This window comes from Saccostrea cucullata, unplaced genomic scaffold, assembly GCF_032062105.1.
Source record: "Saccostrea cucullata isolate Sc308-1 unplaced genomic scaffold, CSIRO_AGI_Scuc_v1 ctg2338, whole genome shotgun sequence".
Lineage (NCBI taxonomy): Eukaryota > Metazoa > Mollusca > Bivalvia > Ostreida > Ostreidae > Saccostrea > Saccostrea cuccullata.
This window is the reverse complement of record NW_026923342.1, coordinates 135,466-150,266: the sequence shown is the minus strand read 5'-3', so window position 1 is coordinate 150,266 and position 14,801 is coordinate 135,466. Positions and strand designations below refer to the sequence as shown.

Below are 14,801 nucleotides of genomic sequence, written 5' to 3'. Positions count from 1 at the left end.
TGTCAGCTTGCTGTTTGACGTTGGAACCAACACAGACATGTCGGGTGACGTCATCTGACGTGTCATGTTTCACCGTCTGCACATCTGAATCCACATCTTTAAGTGAATCTTTCACTTGTTTCTCTACATTCTTTTCTGCACTTTTTATCAACAATTTACATGTGGAATCGGGTTTCTTAAAGCTGAAAAAAGAAATCAACTTTGCAACCATGCTGGTCTTTGTTTGGTTTCTTTGTAAAATACCTTTTCCTTCGTTTAATACTTCACTCGGATTTGATACGTTTTGGCATTGTTTAGCAAAAACCATTCGAGACTGACCCATTATACCGTCGTTTTGGAGAAATGCGTTGTCAGCACAGCGATGATTAATGCAGTCGTTTTGCTGAAATACGCTGCCATTATCTCCGCTTTCTTGACCAATAGAAATCACCGATACATCACTGACCATGTCCTCATGACCTGTCGGAGAAAAGGACATGATCAGTTTACAAATCTCTCCTGCACTTTGAAATGCATTAAATGGCACATCGTTTTGTGCTCAAAGTACTCAAATGTATTAGTACTTACTGTCTAACTAAAACGGGATAGAGTTGGAAATGAAATCTTCTGGTAATTCACGGTTAAAGGCTAATATGCTATGATGAGAAGGATATAGGAAGGAAGTAGGATGTGGGTAGGATCTCAATAAAATACGATGTGATATAGTTCGATGACGATGGTGTGACGTCATCGACGGTTTGGTGTTTTAATACTAGGTAATTTGGTCAATGGCATTCCTGTGTAGGGGAGAAAAGTTGGAGAAAAAAGTTAATGAAAACAACATCAGAACAAGTTGGAATTTTATTTATAAAACAAACGATATCACATATTATCAGTTGGCAAGGTTTAGAGATTAAATGTAGACGCACATTAAACAAATTCACAAAGTAGCACTTAAAAGCTAATAAAGCACTTTACACTACAAATACATGCTTAAAATTATCCATAACAGCACTAACTTAAAAAAATAGTTCTGGTTCCAGAAACTCGAAGCAGCATCAGACTTACTTATGTCTTAATTTACGTTAATCATAAGATGAAATTTAATACAAACATACATTGAAAAATAAATAAGCAAAATGAATAGGAAACAATTTAAATAACCTTTCAAATTTTTACATTTTTTTAATTTAAAAATTTTATGATAATTTTTTAAAAAATTACGTATGAAGTCTATAGCTTCTAATTGTGAGGCCAAGTGTGAAAGTAGTCCGCACTATAACAAATGCATGGATCAGGCAACAAGACAAACAACATAATAAAACAAAATGATAAGCAACGAAATTCTGCGCAGTCTCATGCGCAGGGAAATATGAGAAAATATACGAAACACATCTCGGACATAATCCATTATTTATCAATTAAAGTTATATGGATTTTCATTTTCATGATCAGGTATCGAAATATCATCGTTTTGTTTTAGCGCCCTTCTTTTTCTTTTTGGTATTTCCTTTTGACGCATGTTTTCTAGTGCTATTCAACATCGACTCCTCATTGCGCAATAAGCTCAGCTGACTTCCGTTAAGATCATTCAATGGAGGCAAGATGCTCTTCTTAGCATCCAAAGGTACGGGAATTTCCACAGCATCGTGCTTATTAATGTAGTTAGGGTGCAATGTACTTGGGGTAAGAATCAAATTTGTACGACTGTCTGAAAGCAAAGTGCTATTGGAGGGTTCGCGCTTCATTGAATTGAATCCCTGGGGTTTTCCGCTGTCCATGTGATGGGAAAGAAATGTCGGCATACCTGTGCTGGTTGGTGGAAGTCCTTTCCTCGGTTCTACTTTTTCTTTCTTACATTTGGCCCTCCAGCAGAAGTAGCCGATGAGGAGTCCCGCTATTGTAAGGACCACTAAAGCGGCCAGAACTCCAGCCACTATAGCGGCCGTGGCAACCGTCGATGTTGTCGTTGATGGAACTGTAAATAAAAATCATTTTTAAGATATTCCGTTAAAAAAAATCTGCTTACATGTTGAATTAAAAAAAATGTTCATCTAATTTCTTTTCTTCATTGAAAATGGTGAAATATTTATAAACAATACAAGTCTGTGAAGAGGGCGCAAAACACGAGCCCCTGGAAATTCAGAGCTGGGATCAGGTGTCTAGAAGGAGTAAGCATCTCCTTTTGACGGGTCACAAGACTGAAATCCCTTTAGCATCAACTTATGTACCAGTAGCTTGAAAATTAACCATAACAGTATTTTTCTAAAGACGAGCCAAATAAGAAAAAATACTTGCTTCTTGTAAAAGAATTTCAATCAAGGAACAAAATGAATGGATGCCCCGTCCCATCATTCAGATAAAAACGTTTTTGAAAAGTATTTAAAGGTAAATTAATCATGGAAGGTAAAAAAAACTGAGACCATTTAAAATGATTTAGCTCCCCAGGTAACTAAAGCGGGTTGTGATTTTTTTTTAGTTAGATAATTCTAACAGATAGTTAATAATGCTATGTTGTCCCTTTTTTGCAAAGACATTGTGGGATCAGAGCACAATTAAAAAGTAAAATTCTTCCGTATATATTGACTGATTTCGAAATCATTTTCCCTATATTACATGTAAAAACTTTCCGTCCGTCACCGCAAGCCCTTTATAAGAATAAGAATATCTTATTTTCGACTTCTGATTCAATATCAAGGTATATGTTGTAATTTTTATTCTCGTCTTTTTTTTTAATAATATAGTTTTCTACAAACCAGATACTGTAATCGAAAGCGTCATCCTGCATGTTTCTACAAACATTGAATTTATCCACAGAACAAAGACCCTGGGACTAATCAGAGTGTATTACCGGTCGATTACCGATATTTATCTTTAGAACAGTGCATGGTACTCACCGCAAGTGACTGAAATGAAATAGAAACAACTATATTAATGATGATTATACATTTCTTAATAATATTGAAATTATGAAATATTGTTCTGTATTAAAAATTGCCACAAACTTGGTGTTCAGCAACATTGATTCAAGATTTAAGATATTACAGTGTCTTGCTTTTATCATTTCGGAATAAGTGCTGATCCTTCGCGATGATTTCATTCTTATCCCGTCACAAATTCAGATTGACGAGGGTTTGACCCTTACCGGAAGCTGTCATGTTGATTGTTGCCCCTGGGGAGTCGACTGACGTCGTGGTCTGGGTACTGAGGCAGTCCTGGGGGTGCTGTGTTCCAATCACTCGGTCTCCAGATTGCTCCAACATCTGAAACCACGTGTTTGGTTCAATGCCATATTATTAGTACAATTCTCAGTTATCCTTGGACTTTTAGTAAGGCGTGGTATTCTCGATGTTACATAATTAGCGCCTAAAATTTTCAGCCTTTCATTCACTGTTGAAATATATGCATGGGATAGAAATTCGGGCAAATGTCAACGAGTGTAGCAATGATCCAATGATAGCGTTTCGCACGGGAAAGTGTCAACAACAATTTAAAGTTGCTGATGCTATCAATTTCTAAACCAATGAGGATCTATATATGGCATTTGAGAGACGCTAATTACGTAGTGCCGAGAATGTCACGCCTTACTGAAAGTGCAAGGACGACAGAGAATTGTACTAATTGTCTTCTTTTAAATCTAAGAAACATTTCAAAGTTCGAAAAAGTGCATGACGTTCACCGCTATCCCAAAATTATAGTTTAAAAATATCGTTATCGCTGATAAGAAACATCTCATCTTTCTTTCTACTAATTGTACATCTCTGGTATAGATATGAAATCAGCACATAACGAAAAAATTGAATAAAGGATGTATTCGCTTTGACAAAAGAATTGACCTATAGGAGAGAACAATTTCCCGGAAAAAGTGACATTGAATAATTAATCTTTATTTGTTGTTTTCTACCGTATATATGTCTAATTTTTTCAAATTTGTATTTTATACCTAAAATTTATTATTTATAACTTTACAATACACCTCCAAAGTTGGCCTAAACACCATTTTGTCCGAAAAAGTGTCGATTTTTGCATGAATTTTGGCCTAGAAATCCTTCAGGGCAGGCCTGCCCCTAAATAAAATTGTGATATTTTGATAGGTTTGGATGTAAGGATTAATTTAAGATAGGATTTTTTTAGGGGCACCCCTGCCCTAGGGTCGAAATTCACAAAAAACCTACAAAAAATAAGGAAACCTGATTTTGATAATCTGCTTCAAATTTATACCGGTAAATGGTATAGTCAGACTAGCTCAGTTGATATATACGATGATTATTACAGTGTGCACACTAACATTTTAAAGTCGGGGGTTCGAATCCACCTGGTACTACACTTTTAAATTTTTTAATGTTCGCCTTTTCAAAGCCAATTTTATATTTTTTATAGCCTTGTGTATTATCCTTTATGCATGCCCATTCTTGAGATAAGAAACACGAAAGAGATATCAAATCGTGAAAATCCAATATCAGTCAGGCGGAACAAACCTAAGTATAAGCACACTTTCTCCGAGGACAAGAATAACTCACTCTGTGTTACTTAATACAGGTTTTTCGCAGCATTGAGCTGCGATGAATGTCAATTGTATATATTCCTTAGGATTTAATAACATTGATTTTGGCTACATGTAACTGTACTCCTCGGATTTGATTTAGGCCTATATAATTTGCATACATTAATGGAATGTTTTACTACATTCACGGATAAAATTGCCTAAACATAAAGAATAGAATTTCAGAGGCAGTAAACATTACCATTATGCTTATTGAGAAGTTATGACTTAAGATAACAAACTCAGGAAATCAATAAAAGGGTTCCTCATACCTCTCCTCGCTGAAAAAAGATTTAGGAAAAACAAATTTTTATATGTATTCAGCCTAATGCCATTAATCAGAACGGAAATCGACCAGGTTTTTGTAGAGAAAAAACCAAGCCCGGTCCTATAGGTCAAATCCCTATTTATAATGAAGTGATCCTTTATTCAAGCATAATTATCATAATATAAAAATTGTCAAAACGCCCAAACAATCGCTCCACAAAAAAATACCCCACTATACATTATAAGGGAGAAAGGCCTATTATATAGTGGGGTATTTTTTTGTGGAGCGATTGTTTTGGGGTTTTGACAATTTTTTTTCATATTGTACATATAATGAATAAGTGTAATAAATATAATTTGTGGGGAAAAAAATGTCCAATAAGCCCCGGGGTTGAATATCGAGGGGGGGGGTCCTGTCCACAAGTACCTGTGAATTATTCAACTTTTTTAGATACTGTGGAAAAAAGAATATAAAGTAAAAACTAAATGATTTTACTTACATAACACGTAAATCTGTAGTAGGTGGATTCATCTGTGGTCGTGTCCAGATTATAGACATGCACTCTTTCGGCAGACCCAACAGTCGAGGTGTATATGCATTGCACATTACCATCCGCTGTACCATTGATAAAGGAACGTGTATTACATATCTTGTATTTTATATATTTCGATTATTCAAATTATATTTAATATTATTAATATCAATTAAAGTTTTAAAAAGAGTACTTATTTCGAGGGTATTCATCAAGTATTTATAACATGTGTATAAATAGGATATGAAATATACCTACATGTAGTTAAGATTGTTACATTATTACATTGAAAAGAAAGACAAAGATACGATTTTTGTGCATGTATTTTTCTTAACCACCCCTCTCTCTCTCTCTCTCTCTCTCAAATTCGCTCACTGATTTCAAACATAAAAAAGTTGCAATCTACACAGTTGTTTTCAATCAAAGTACTGTTTAAGGTCAACAAATTAATCACAAACAAACCACCAGATTGAACTTAATTTTTTAGATATGAAATCTTAAGCTGTCAACTATCATTTGGCAAAGAAAAATTTAACACATTTAATTTTAAAATTTGACCATTTTTGTATATCTTCATATGGAGCTCTTCTTTTAAAGGAGATCAATATAGTCTAAAAATGGCTGCGACCGCCCCAGCCCTCTTAAACACATGTGCAATTTAAATTTACAATAAGTAATAAAAAGGATTGATTTTATAGCTTGAGGAAACGTGACATGAACTGATTGTTCGCACATGTATATTCATAATTTATAATGGCGATAAAAAAAAAAGAAAAACTTCTGTAAGTGTTAATGTTTTATTCTCTAATTTAAACAATTAGTATTCGATGTAAATCACAAAGATCATTATTATAAAGGAAATATCAATTTTTATAGAAAGAAAAAAGTTAAAAGCTAGTAGAAGGAACATATGACCCCCCTCTCAAGAAATGTTTGCGAGCGAGTGATCAAACCGATTAAACGGGTATTTGACGGGATTAACGGTGATTTAGTGTAGCTTTCAGCAAATCGATATTCTCAATACATAACACAAGTTATTGCGACATTTTTATTTACTTTATATAGACCTCAATACATTGCTTGTGGTACTGTTAGGTGCATTTTTATGCATTTCTGTTAGGTGCATTTTTATGTATTCAATAATACGATGTTCTAGGAAGTTATCCAATGCACATAGCATTGTTAAAGAAATGAATGTAAACAAGGAATGAAAAGAAGTTCTAACAATTTCTCATAAAGTATATTTTCTAATATTTTCTCTACTAGTTTCAATAGCACAATTTTAATTTCAATTTCATTTGAGAAAAAAAACAATATCCTGGAATGGAGACATGAATTTCCAGTTTTAATACCGTTTTAAGGTGCACTGACCCTCCCGAAAAGAGAGATAACTGTAATTGGGATGAAATTCTATTTTGAAAATTGTCAAGACAAAGCGGCCATTTATGAGAATTTTGCTCTGCAAAGGATGCTGAAATGGACATTTTATCAGAAAATATTAATTTTTCTTTTGAAAAACAGTCAAAGGGTAAAGCAAAATTTTATATGAACATAGAGTTGAAGAACCTTTAAAAATCTGACTTCCTTGTTTTGCTTACAGCAACTGTATATACAGGAAAAATTACATATATTTTGAATAGAATCTTGCATGCAACAGTATCATATTTATAGGTTTTGGATATCAAAGACCATCTTCTGAAGATAATGATAAACTATATCGGAAAGAGAAATAATGGGAGACTATATTTCAAATATACTAATAAAAAAAAATTCTTTGAAGTATCAGCAGTTATGAGAGAGAGAGAGAGAGAATGATTACCAAATTATTTGATTCATTAGCTGGTTTTTAATAGTATTTAAAGATGACAAATTTACCTGAATAGGCCTGTTCTGTTGAACAAGCGGTGTAATTAAAGGAAAGAGTATCTAGACTGGTAGTACCACAGGTATTTAGAGAGCCTGTGTCGTTCACACATGAAGTCTCGTTGAAGGTATACACAAATGTTCCAAGGAGAATATCCGGACATTGTATAGCTACGTCAGACAAGGATCCTGGAAAACGGCACCAAAATTATCATTATATACATGGATAATTGGCAGTGCTGTAAACAATTCCATATAAAATTGTATTGGTTACACATATAACATTTAAAATCTTACCGTTTTTAACGAGGAGATGAAATTCTGTATTTGCTGAGTTGTCACAAGCCACTGAATCCGTCACGGTTGTTGAAGTGGTAACATACTTTACCCTCTGGTAATTAGCATCAGCAAGTTTACCTGTGAGGAAATTTTACAGCAATAATATTATTTTGCGGTATAGTTTTAAGTTTTATGTATTTAGTTAAGCATTTGAATTCTACTCACTTGTGTAGATGTTCATTTGATAGAGACTGGTTTTTAATTCGGTTAACTCCACACACAGTACAGCCACTGCAAAGCTGCTGAACAATGGGAAAGTCTCCGACCTAAGAATAAGAATGTTGTTACTTTTAAGATTGTTAGAAATCTTGTCTGGATGTTATTTTCAACATTCACATTTAATTATTAGAGAAAGGTTCCGCAAAGGTTCGGGGAGAACGATGAACAGACATATCAAACCACAGAGATGAAAGTTTACATAAAAATAGAATATTAAGGAAAAAGATAATATAAAAATAGTTAATATAGATTATATAGTTAGCAGCAAATTGAAAAAAAGACTACTATACTGTGACATAACTCACCTCAGAAGATATTTAGTCCCTGTTAACTCATAACATTCGAAAAGGAGGTTTCCCCCTGTGGCCTCCACGGGATATTCCACGTGGGTGGAATTAAAGGTCAAGTCTCCATTGTGGCTACTCGTCCAAAGACCATCCAGCGTCCCAGGAAACGTACACGTGCCATCTAGAGAAAATAGACACGTGTTTGAATATATTACTTGGAATTAAGAATGTTGCATTTGCATTTCTGGAAGAATTGATGAGAAATCAAATTCATTTTTGTCAACTTTCGTGGAACCATTGTTCCACAATTTTTTTGGTTATGTGTTTTTCGGAGGCGCCCTAGGACTGCATACAGTATGTTTTTTCGCATTCAGAAATAGTCTTGAAAAAAAAATCCATTCTATAACTGTATAGTTAAGGAATCACTGTCTAGTTAGTATAGTATGCCAGGGCATCAACGATAGTGGGAAACATGGGATAATTTGATGTCCCTGGCATACTATACTAACAATGATTCCTTATGTTTCCATTTCATTGTGAAATAAACTTGTAGATTTATACTTTAAAAATGTAGACATAAATTTAAATTACACGAGGACTTCCATGCCTATTTCAATAGTCCTCGCCCACTGACGTCTAACACAAAGACAGCCGCTCGAGATTTACATGCATATTTGGCCTCCTTAGCGTCTGACACAGAGACAGATGCGCACGAGATTTGCATGCGTATTAGGCCTCCTTAGCTTCTGACCTATCGACTTGCCTAATTTACATTCCGGCGGAATTATCAAGAAATCAACTCTGCTAATTTGCAAGGAGTTATCACAGGAAAAAAAATTAGAAATGTAAATATTATCATATACATTCTATACTGCAGTGGGGGTTTAGAGGTGCAACCCTCCTCCTTATCTTTCCCACCCCTAAAAAATTAACAAAACTTTTTGCGTTGTGAAAAATTGACAAAGCCATAGCTAAAATCAATGCAATTTGAAATACTGGTTACTAGAACACGAAATAAAGGCATAAAGGCCAGGAGAAGGCTAATTCAAAGGGACTCGATCAAATGCTTTCAGTTTGGAATGACACTAAAACAATAAAGCTTACAATATATACCCCGTCCCCTCTCCTTGATTACTATGGCTATGAGATATCTTTAATTTCCCTTTACTTCTATATTTGTTATCAATCCCAAAACAGATATCCTGGATCATCTATTTGAACTTTTGATTTTCTATTTACGTTGCAGACCAGATCGTGTGTAATACGATACGCTTATTTTGTAAGAAAAAAGTTCAGGAATTCATAATTATTTAATTAGATATTTGAATTTTTTTCGATGTTTTGTACGCATTTTATACTTCCCTTCACTCTTAAGATTTTTTTTATATATACACCCGCACTAGTGTACAAAGGGGGAAACATATTAAAACATTGCATGTGAAGATATTTTTTTTTAATTTAGTGGTTAAAAACTTTTATGCAGTTTTGGGAAATTCCTGAGTAAAACAGGATGTTTTATAACTTTGTGAAAGCTATTTGAATATCTAAAAAGCAAATGATGTGTTCGTCATTTTCTTCTTTTGCAAACATGATTTTCTTTAGCACAATTTTCGCAGAAAGTTTTTGTTATTTTTGTACTCACCTGTTAAACTTATAATAGAACAAATCCCTAAAAATAAGAATATCATGTTTGGATCCGCCACAATATAGACATATATTCCAGTGTACCATCCATTCTAAAATCCCTCTGTACTACATGATTCACTCTTGTTGATGCTAATTGAAAACAAATTGCGATAAAAACTTTACATTTTTCTCCCACCCGATCCTAATTTTTGTCTTAAGCATGCGGTAACCAAGATTAGAAAGGATCATATTCATTACTGAATATTTTTAAAACCAAGCCAAAAATCGGGATCAACCGTTTGATCGGTGTATTTTAGCCAAAAGATTTAATTTGCGATTTTTAAATATCTTTTTGTTAATGTTTTAGAAGGGATTATCAACAGTTCGTCCTAGTATACAAGTAACTTAAGGTTCCTGATCTGAACATTATAGAATCAAATATTAAATGGGGGATTGTTAGCTTTATTTTTTGTGACCGATAGTCGTGAAATTAATTTTTGAAATCCTTATCGTCCTATAATGAACGAAATAAACAAAATGAAATTATAAATGAAAATGAATAATCAACAATATGAGAATGTATTATTTATATTGAATCATGCATGTATATATATTTTTTTAACTTATATGTTACTTGAATATATCACAAGTACTCCTACCCCCCCCCCCTTCCAAAGACACTTACATGCATTTATTATCTATATCAAAAGACAAAGCGGAGAAAATTCCAAATTATACATTTCACTCAAAAACACTCCATAACTGCACATTATACATTTAAATATTTACACGTATATGTGTTAAGTAATTTTGTTATTGTATGTTGAACGATTAAATTCACAGGTGCATGGGTACGGGATTCCCCCGTGCTCCGTACCCCAAGGGTTCTTTGACCTTTTTAATTTATAACTATATAAAAACTATTTGTATATCTGAAATGCAAATGTTAAATCAATTCTTTGTCTTTTGTTTTTCCCTACAAGTCTCGCAGAAAACTACATACATCATATTATATGTGCTTCATTTTTAAAAAAAAAATCTTTTTGAGAAATCTAAAATTTAAGTTCAAACTAGCCTTTTTTAAAAAAAATCATACTCTCTGATAATAAAACAATGCAGTTCTGTTTCAGCTTTAAAAAGTCAAAGGACCTTTAGGTTACAGAACACGGGGGGTGCCCAGTCCCCAAGCACCTGTTATTAATTTGAGGAGTTTCCCGATTTTTCTTATGATGTGCAGGATAAATAAGTTACTGTACTTAATAAACATGTAATTTGCTAAGAAATATCAATAAAGACTCGGTGTTGAATGTCCATGAGAAAGAAAGGGTGGGTGGTGACTGACAGGTCTCGTCCGCAAGTACCTGTTAAAATCATTAACATCGGGTTCGACATTCACACCTTGTTTGTTTGCAGACATTTGGCGGGAAGATGTTCCAAGAAATGGGGAAAAGATATCTCAGAAAATGGTAGCTTTTGCGTAAATTACGAGAAGTTAATCATCCATACAGAAGCTTTTTAAGGTATTTCAATGTTTATAATGTAATATCTGCAAGATCGCCCCATAGATCGACTTGCTGTGTAGATTACGTCAGACCAGGTCTGGTTCAATCAGTCTGTCAATCAAAATGTAGTTTCTCCTTGAATTACCACATATATTTATTTCCTATTTGAAGTAGCTCTTTTTAGCTAGTAAATCAAAAAAAAAATTCTCAAATAAGCATTTTTCTCAGGATTTGCAGAAAATAACACTTTCAGTGATTATTTTCAACTTTTGAGCTTGAACTCGATCTAGAACTAAGAAGATGGGTCTCTCTCACAGTTTCTGTGCAATTTAAATCGAAGTTCGAAAAAGTTATGGGGTTATATACAACAGTACTAGTTAATTTGTGACCAAAAAGTTCCTTCTTGAATGAAATGACAGAGAACAACAGTACGTGTTGGCTTACAAGATGATTGATAATTAATGCAACAAAATGTGTGAAGTAATCTGACATGTATGCCTATCCCTTCCTCACAGTTTGCAAGGTGGTATGCAGTTATACATACAACAAATTATATATTTGCCTACAAGTGTTCGAACACATTAATGTTAAAACTATCTCTGTCTTGGATTGCCTTTTAAATAAACTCCAGGATATATATTTGTAGACATTTGCTTTTGATTTTTTGCATTTATTAAAAAATTTAAAAAAAAAATTACATGTGAAAAGTTGCATTGAAATAGCCAAATAAAGCTACCTGAAGTAGCTAAATAAAACCAAAGTTTTAACTCTAACCAATTAGCTAAATATAGTGATTATACTGGATTTGAAGACAGCGGGATTGTCACACAAGCCAGGCTTTACTACATGTGTATGCTGAAGAGATATAGACATGCCTCTAACACTCAACTAGCAGACTGCTGCAGGGGAGCAGGGAGTCGGCCCATGGCAATAACATACTGATCAATGTTTGTAAATTTTGCAAGTAAATACTGGTAAAGAACCCTGAAAGACTCTAGTGGTGGCCAACCCTTGGGGCTAGGGACACTTCTTGTACTGCTGTCAGTCAGATATTTATTCTGACATTGTTTTAGCCTCCATTTTATTAGTTGCTACTTGCTAGATACTTGAGAATACATGATGATTATGTATGCATTGTTCTTGAATCTTTAAAAATCTTCTTAAAAATCTATGATTAATCATATTTATATGGAAGCATCCTCAGGTGGTGCAGATTCATATTTGTTCAAATAATGACCACTGGGGGTAGGGTTGGACCACAATGGGGGATCAAAGTTTTACATAGGAATATATTGGGAAATCTTTTTATCACGAACAGTAAAGCAATGATTGGTCATATTTATTTGGAAGCGTCCTCAGGTAGTGTAGATTCATCTTTGTTCAAATCACGACCCCCGGGGGTAGGACGGGGCCACAATGTTTGTTCAAACTTGCTGGGGAAAAATCCACAGTTAGCCAAAGAAATATGCAGGCATCCTTAGTTAGTGTAGATTGAAGTTTGTTCAAATTATACCCTCCTCCTCCCTTTTAAGGATAGGTCACCGTCAGGACTACTTATTGATTTAAACTTTTCAATACTGAACTGATTTCTGCTTTTCTCCTAGCCACAGTGCTCAGGTGAGCAATGTGGCCCACGGGTCTCTTGTGTATTTCATTAGAGCCCTCATGATCCCTGATTATGAATGCACAGACGACAATGATTCATTCAATACAGAAAGAGGAATGATGGGTATTAAATTAAAGATGAAGTAAAAATATGCAAAAACTAAAAAAATATAAAAAGCAATGTTTAAGAAAAAATTGTGCTTGACAAATTTAATATATAAATTTTGAGGAAAATGAATTGTATAAGTAAGTGTAGGACAAAAATCAAAATCTGAAAGAATATTGTCAATGTATGCAGTATTTTTTTATTATTTTATTAAATGATTCAATGTCTTCCAGCAGAATTTCTAGACAAGGAATTGCCAAGTCATAATTTTTATTCTAGTCTGACAAATAGTATAATCTTTTTTTACAGGCTTTCGCGTAAGCAGACGTATTGGCTTTAACAAGGTTATGATGGTATGGTATTGGATGCAAATGATAGTGTTGTCCAACACTGAATTTCTTGGCAATAACGGAACAAGTCATATATAAAATGAGATTGGTTTTATTTTGCAGATTCGTGCGTTTACTTGATGTATATTGATTCGGTGTGCATTATGTAAGCCATAGCAACAGTTTTTGTGTGCAATCCTGACTCACAATACCAGATCACATCTGCATCAATTTCTTGATTAAAGGTTGCAACTTTAGTGGTAAGTTGCCATATTTTCTTTTATGTATTTATCCTCTTCATAAATTGAGTATTAGTTTTAACTCATGTACTGATTGAAAATTTAAGATTTGAAATTTCATGTGTAATTTTTACCTATTTAAAAGAAACATTTGACACTCTTGGCTGGTTTATCAAAATTAAGTTACGATAAAGAGGACATTATTAGCTCAGTGCAATTTTTTCAAAATCTGATTTTATCCAGTATCAGGTGTCATATTGTCTGTGGTAATTTTTTTTTCAGTTTCTTCTTTGGAACCACAAACCAATTTCAACATATTTTTGCAAATAACTTCTTTGGGTAAAGGAGAACAATATTTATTTACTTTCTTGGTGCATGACCCCCTGGGACCTGAGGCTAAAACTAACAAAGTAGTGCAATCTTAAAAATCTGCTGCTTAAATTTACTCTTGGACTTCAAGTTGGCTGGATTAAAATTAGTAAGCATTGAGTCCTCTATGAAAAATTGAATTCATGTCCCTAGGGTCAGGGGTTCTGAAGTTGGGGATGGGTCTCTATTGATTATATAGTGAAAGTGCATAAATTCTTTAAAAGAATCTTCTCTCCAACTGAGTATATATAGTATAGAAAGTAAACTTAAGGTTATGTTGTCCCGAACAGTGATTCATTTTGAAAATTGATTGAATGGGTACAGTGTACCCCTCTGTCAGAAAGCAATGGGTCAGAACTCAAAATCGATGGGTCAGAATTTTAACATCAACTAAGAATGTGATATCAAGCAAAGTTTTTTTTTTTTCAATTATCTTAAATAACAAACTGTAAAACTTAACACAAGTTGAGAACATCAGCTATCACTCAGTAATGTCTAATTACTTGAACATGAGATTGAATAAGCCCTACGGTTTTTGGATTTTCTCCATACACCCAGAGCCCTCTCTACAATGTCACCTCTCTCTAAATTGCACAGTTTTACCCTCATCAGTTTCGACTGAGTTTCTACTGTGAGCCTATTTCTCAGTTTAGCCAGGAATAAATTGACAGCCATCTTGATTGAAAATTTCTCTGTACTTTTCTCTTAACTTTTTTTGCATCTGAACTCTGAACGTCATGTTGATCATTTTTGTCATTGTTGTTGTTCACATCACTAACTGTACTGACGTCCTTGTTTGGGTAAAAAAAACTATTCAATTTACCTTGATTTTGGAGCAGTTCTATTACTTTTTTGGGAGGCATAGCGGCGTATAGCACTCTTAAATTGTTACCATGCTTACTTTCGTTTTGTATACGATTCTAGGAATAATGGACGATTTCATTGGTTACCATTTATTGCAGCCAATTGTAATATTTGTTTTACCCTCGTTGCTA

At 33.9% G+C, this 14,801-nt stretch overlaps 2 protein-coding genes across 3 annotated transcripts in view; one reads left to right on the top strand and one right to left on the bottom strand.

The window, feature by feature from the left end:
• Positions 1-842: 842 nt before the first annotated feature.
• On the bottom strand, positions 843-14,481 carry LOC134263773 (uncharacterized). Its single transcript, XM_062746151.1, has 9 exons — positions 14,337-14,481; positions 8,049-8,211; positions 7,690-7,790; positions 7,483-7,602; positions 7,198-7,374; positions 5,290-5,405; positions 3,125-3,242; positions 2,877-2,885; positions 843-1,957 (listed from the first exon to the last, which is right to left on the bottom strand). Exons 1-9 carry the CDS (start codon positions 14,479-14,481, stop codon positions 1,446-1,448), a joined length of 1,461 nt encoding a protein of 486 aa, XP_062602135.1. The 3' UTR covers positions 843-1,445.
• LOC134263777 (uncharacterized) overlaps positions 13,210-14,801 on the top strand; it is a 71,829-nt gene continuing 70,237 nt past the window's right edge. For both annotated transcript variants that reach the window (XM_062746155.1, XM_062746154.1), the window contains exon 1: positions 13,210-13,458. The gene's annotated coding sequence lies outside the window, so the exon portion shown is untranslated. The remainder of the gene's footprint in view (positions 13,459-14,801) is intronic.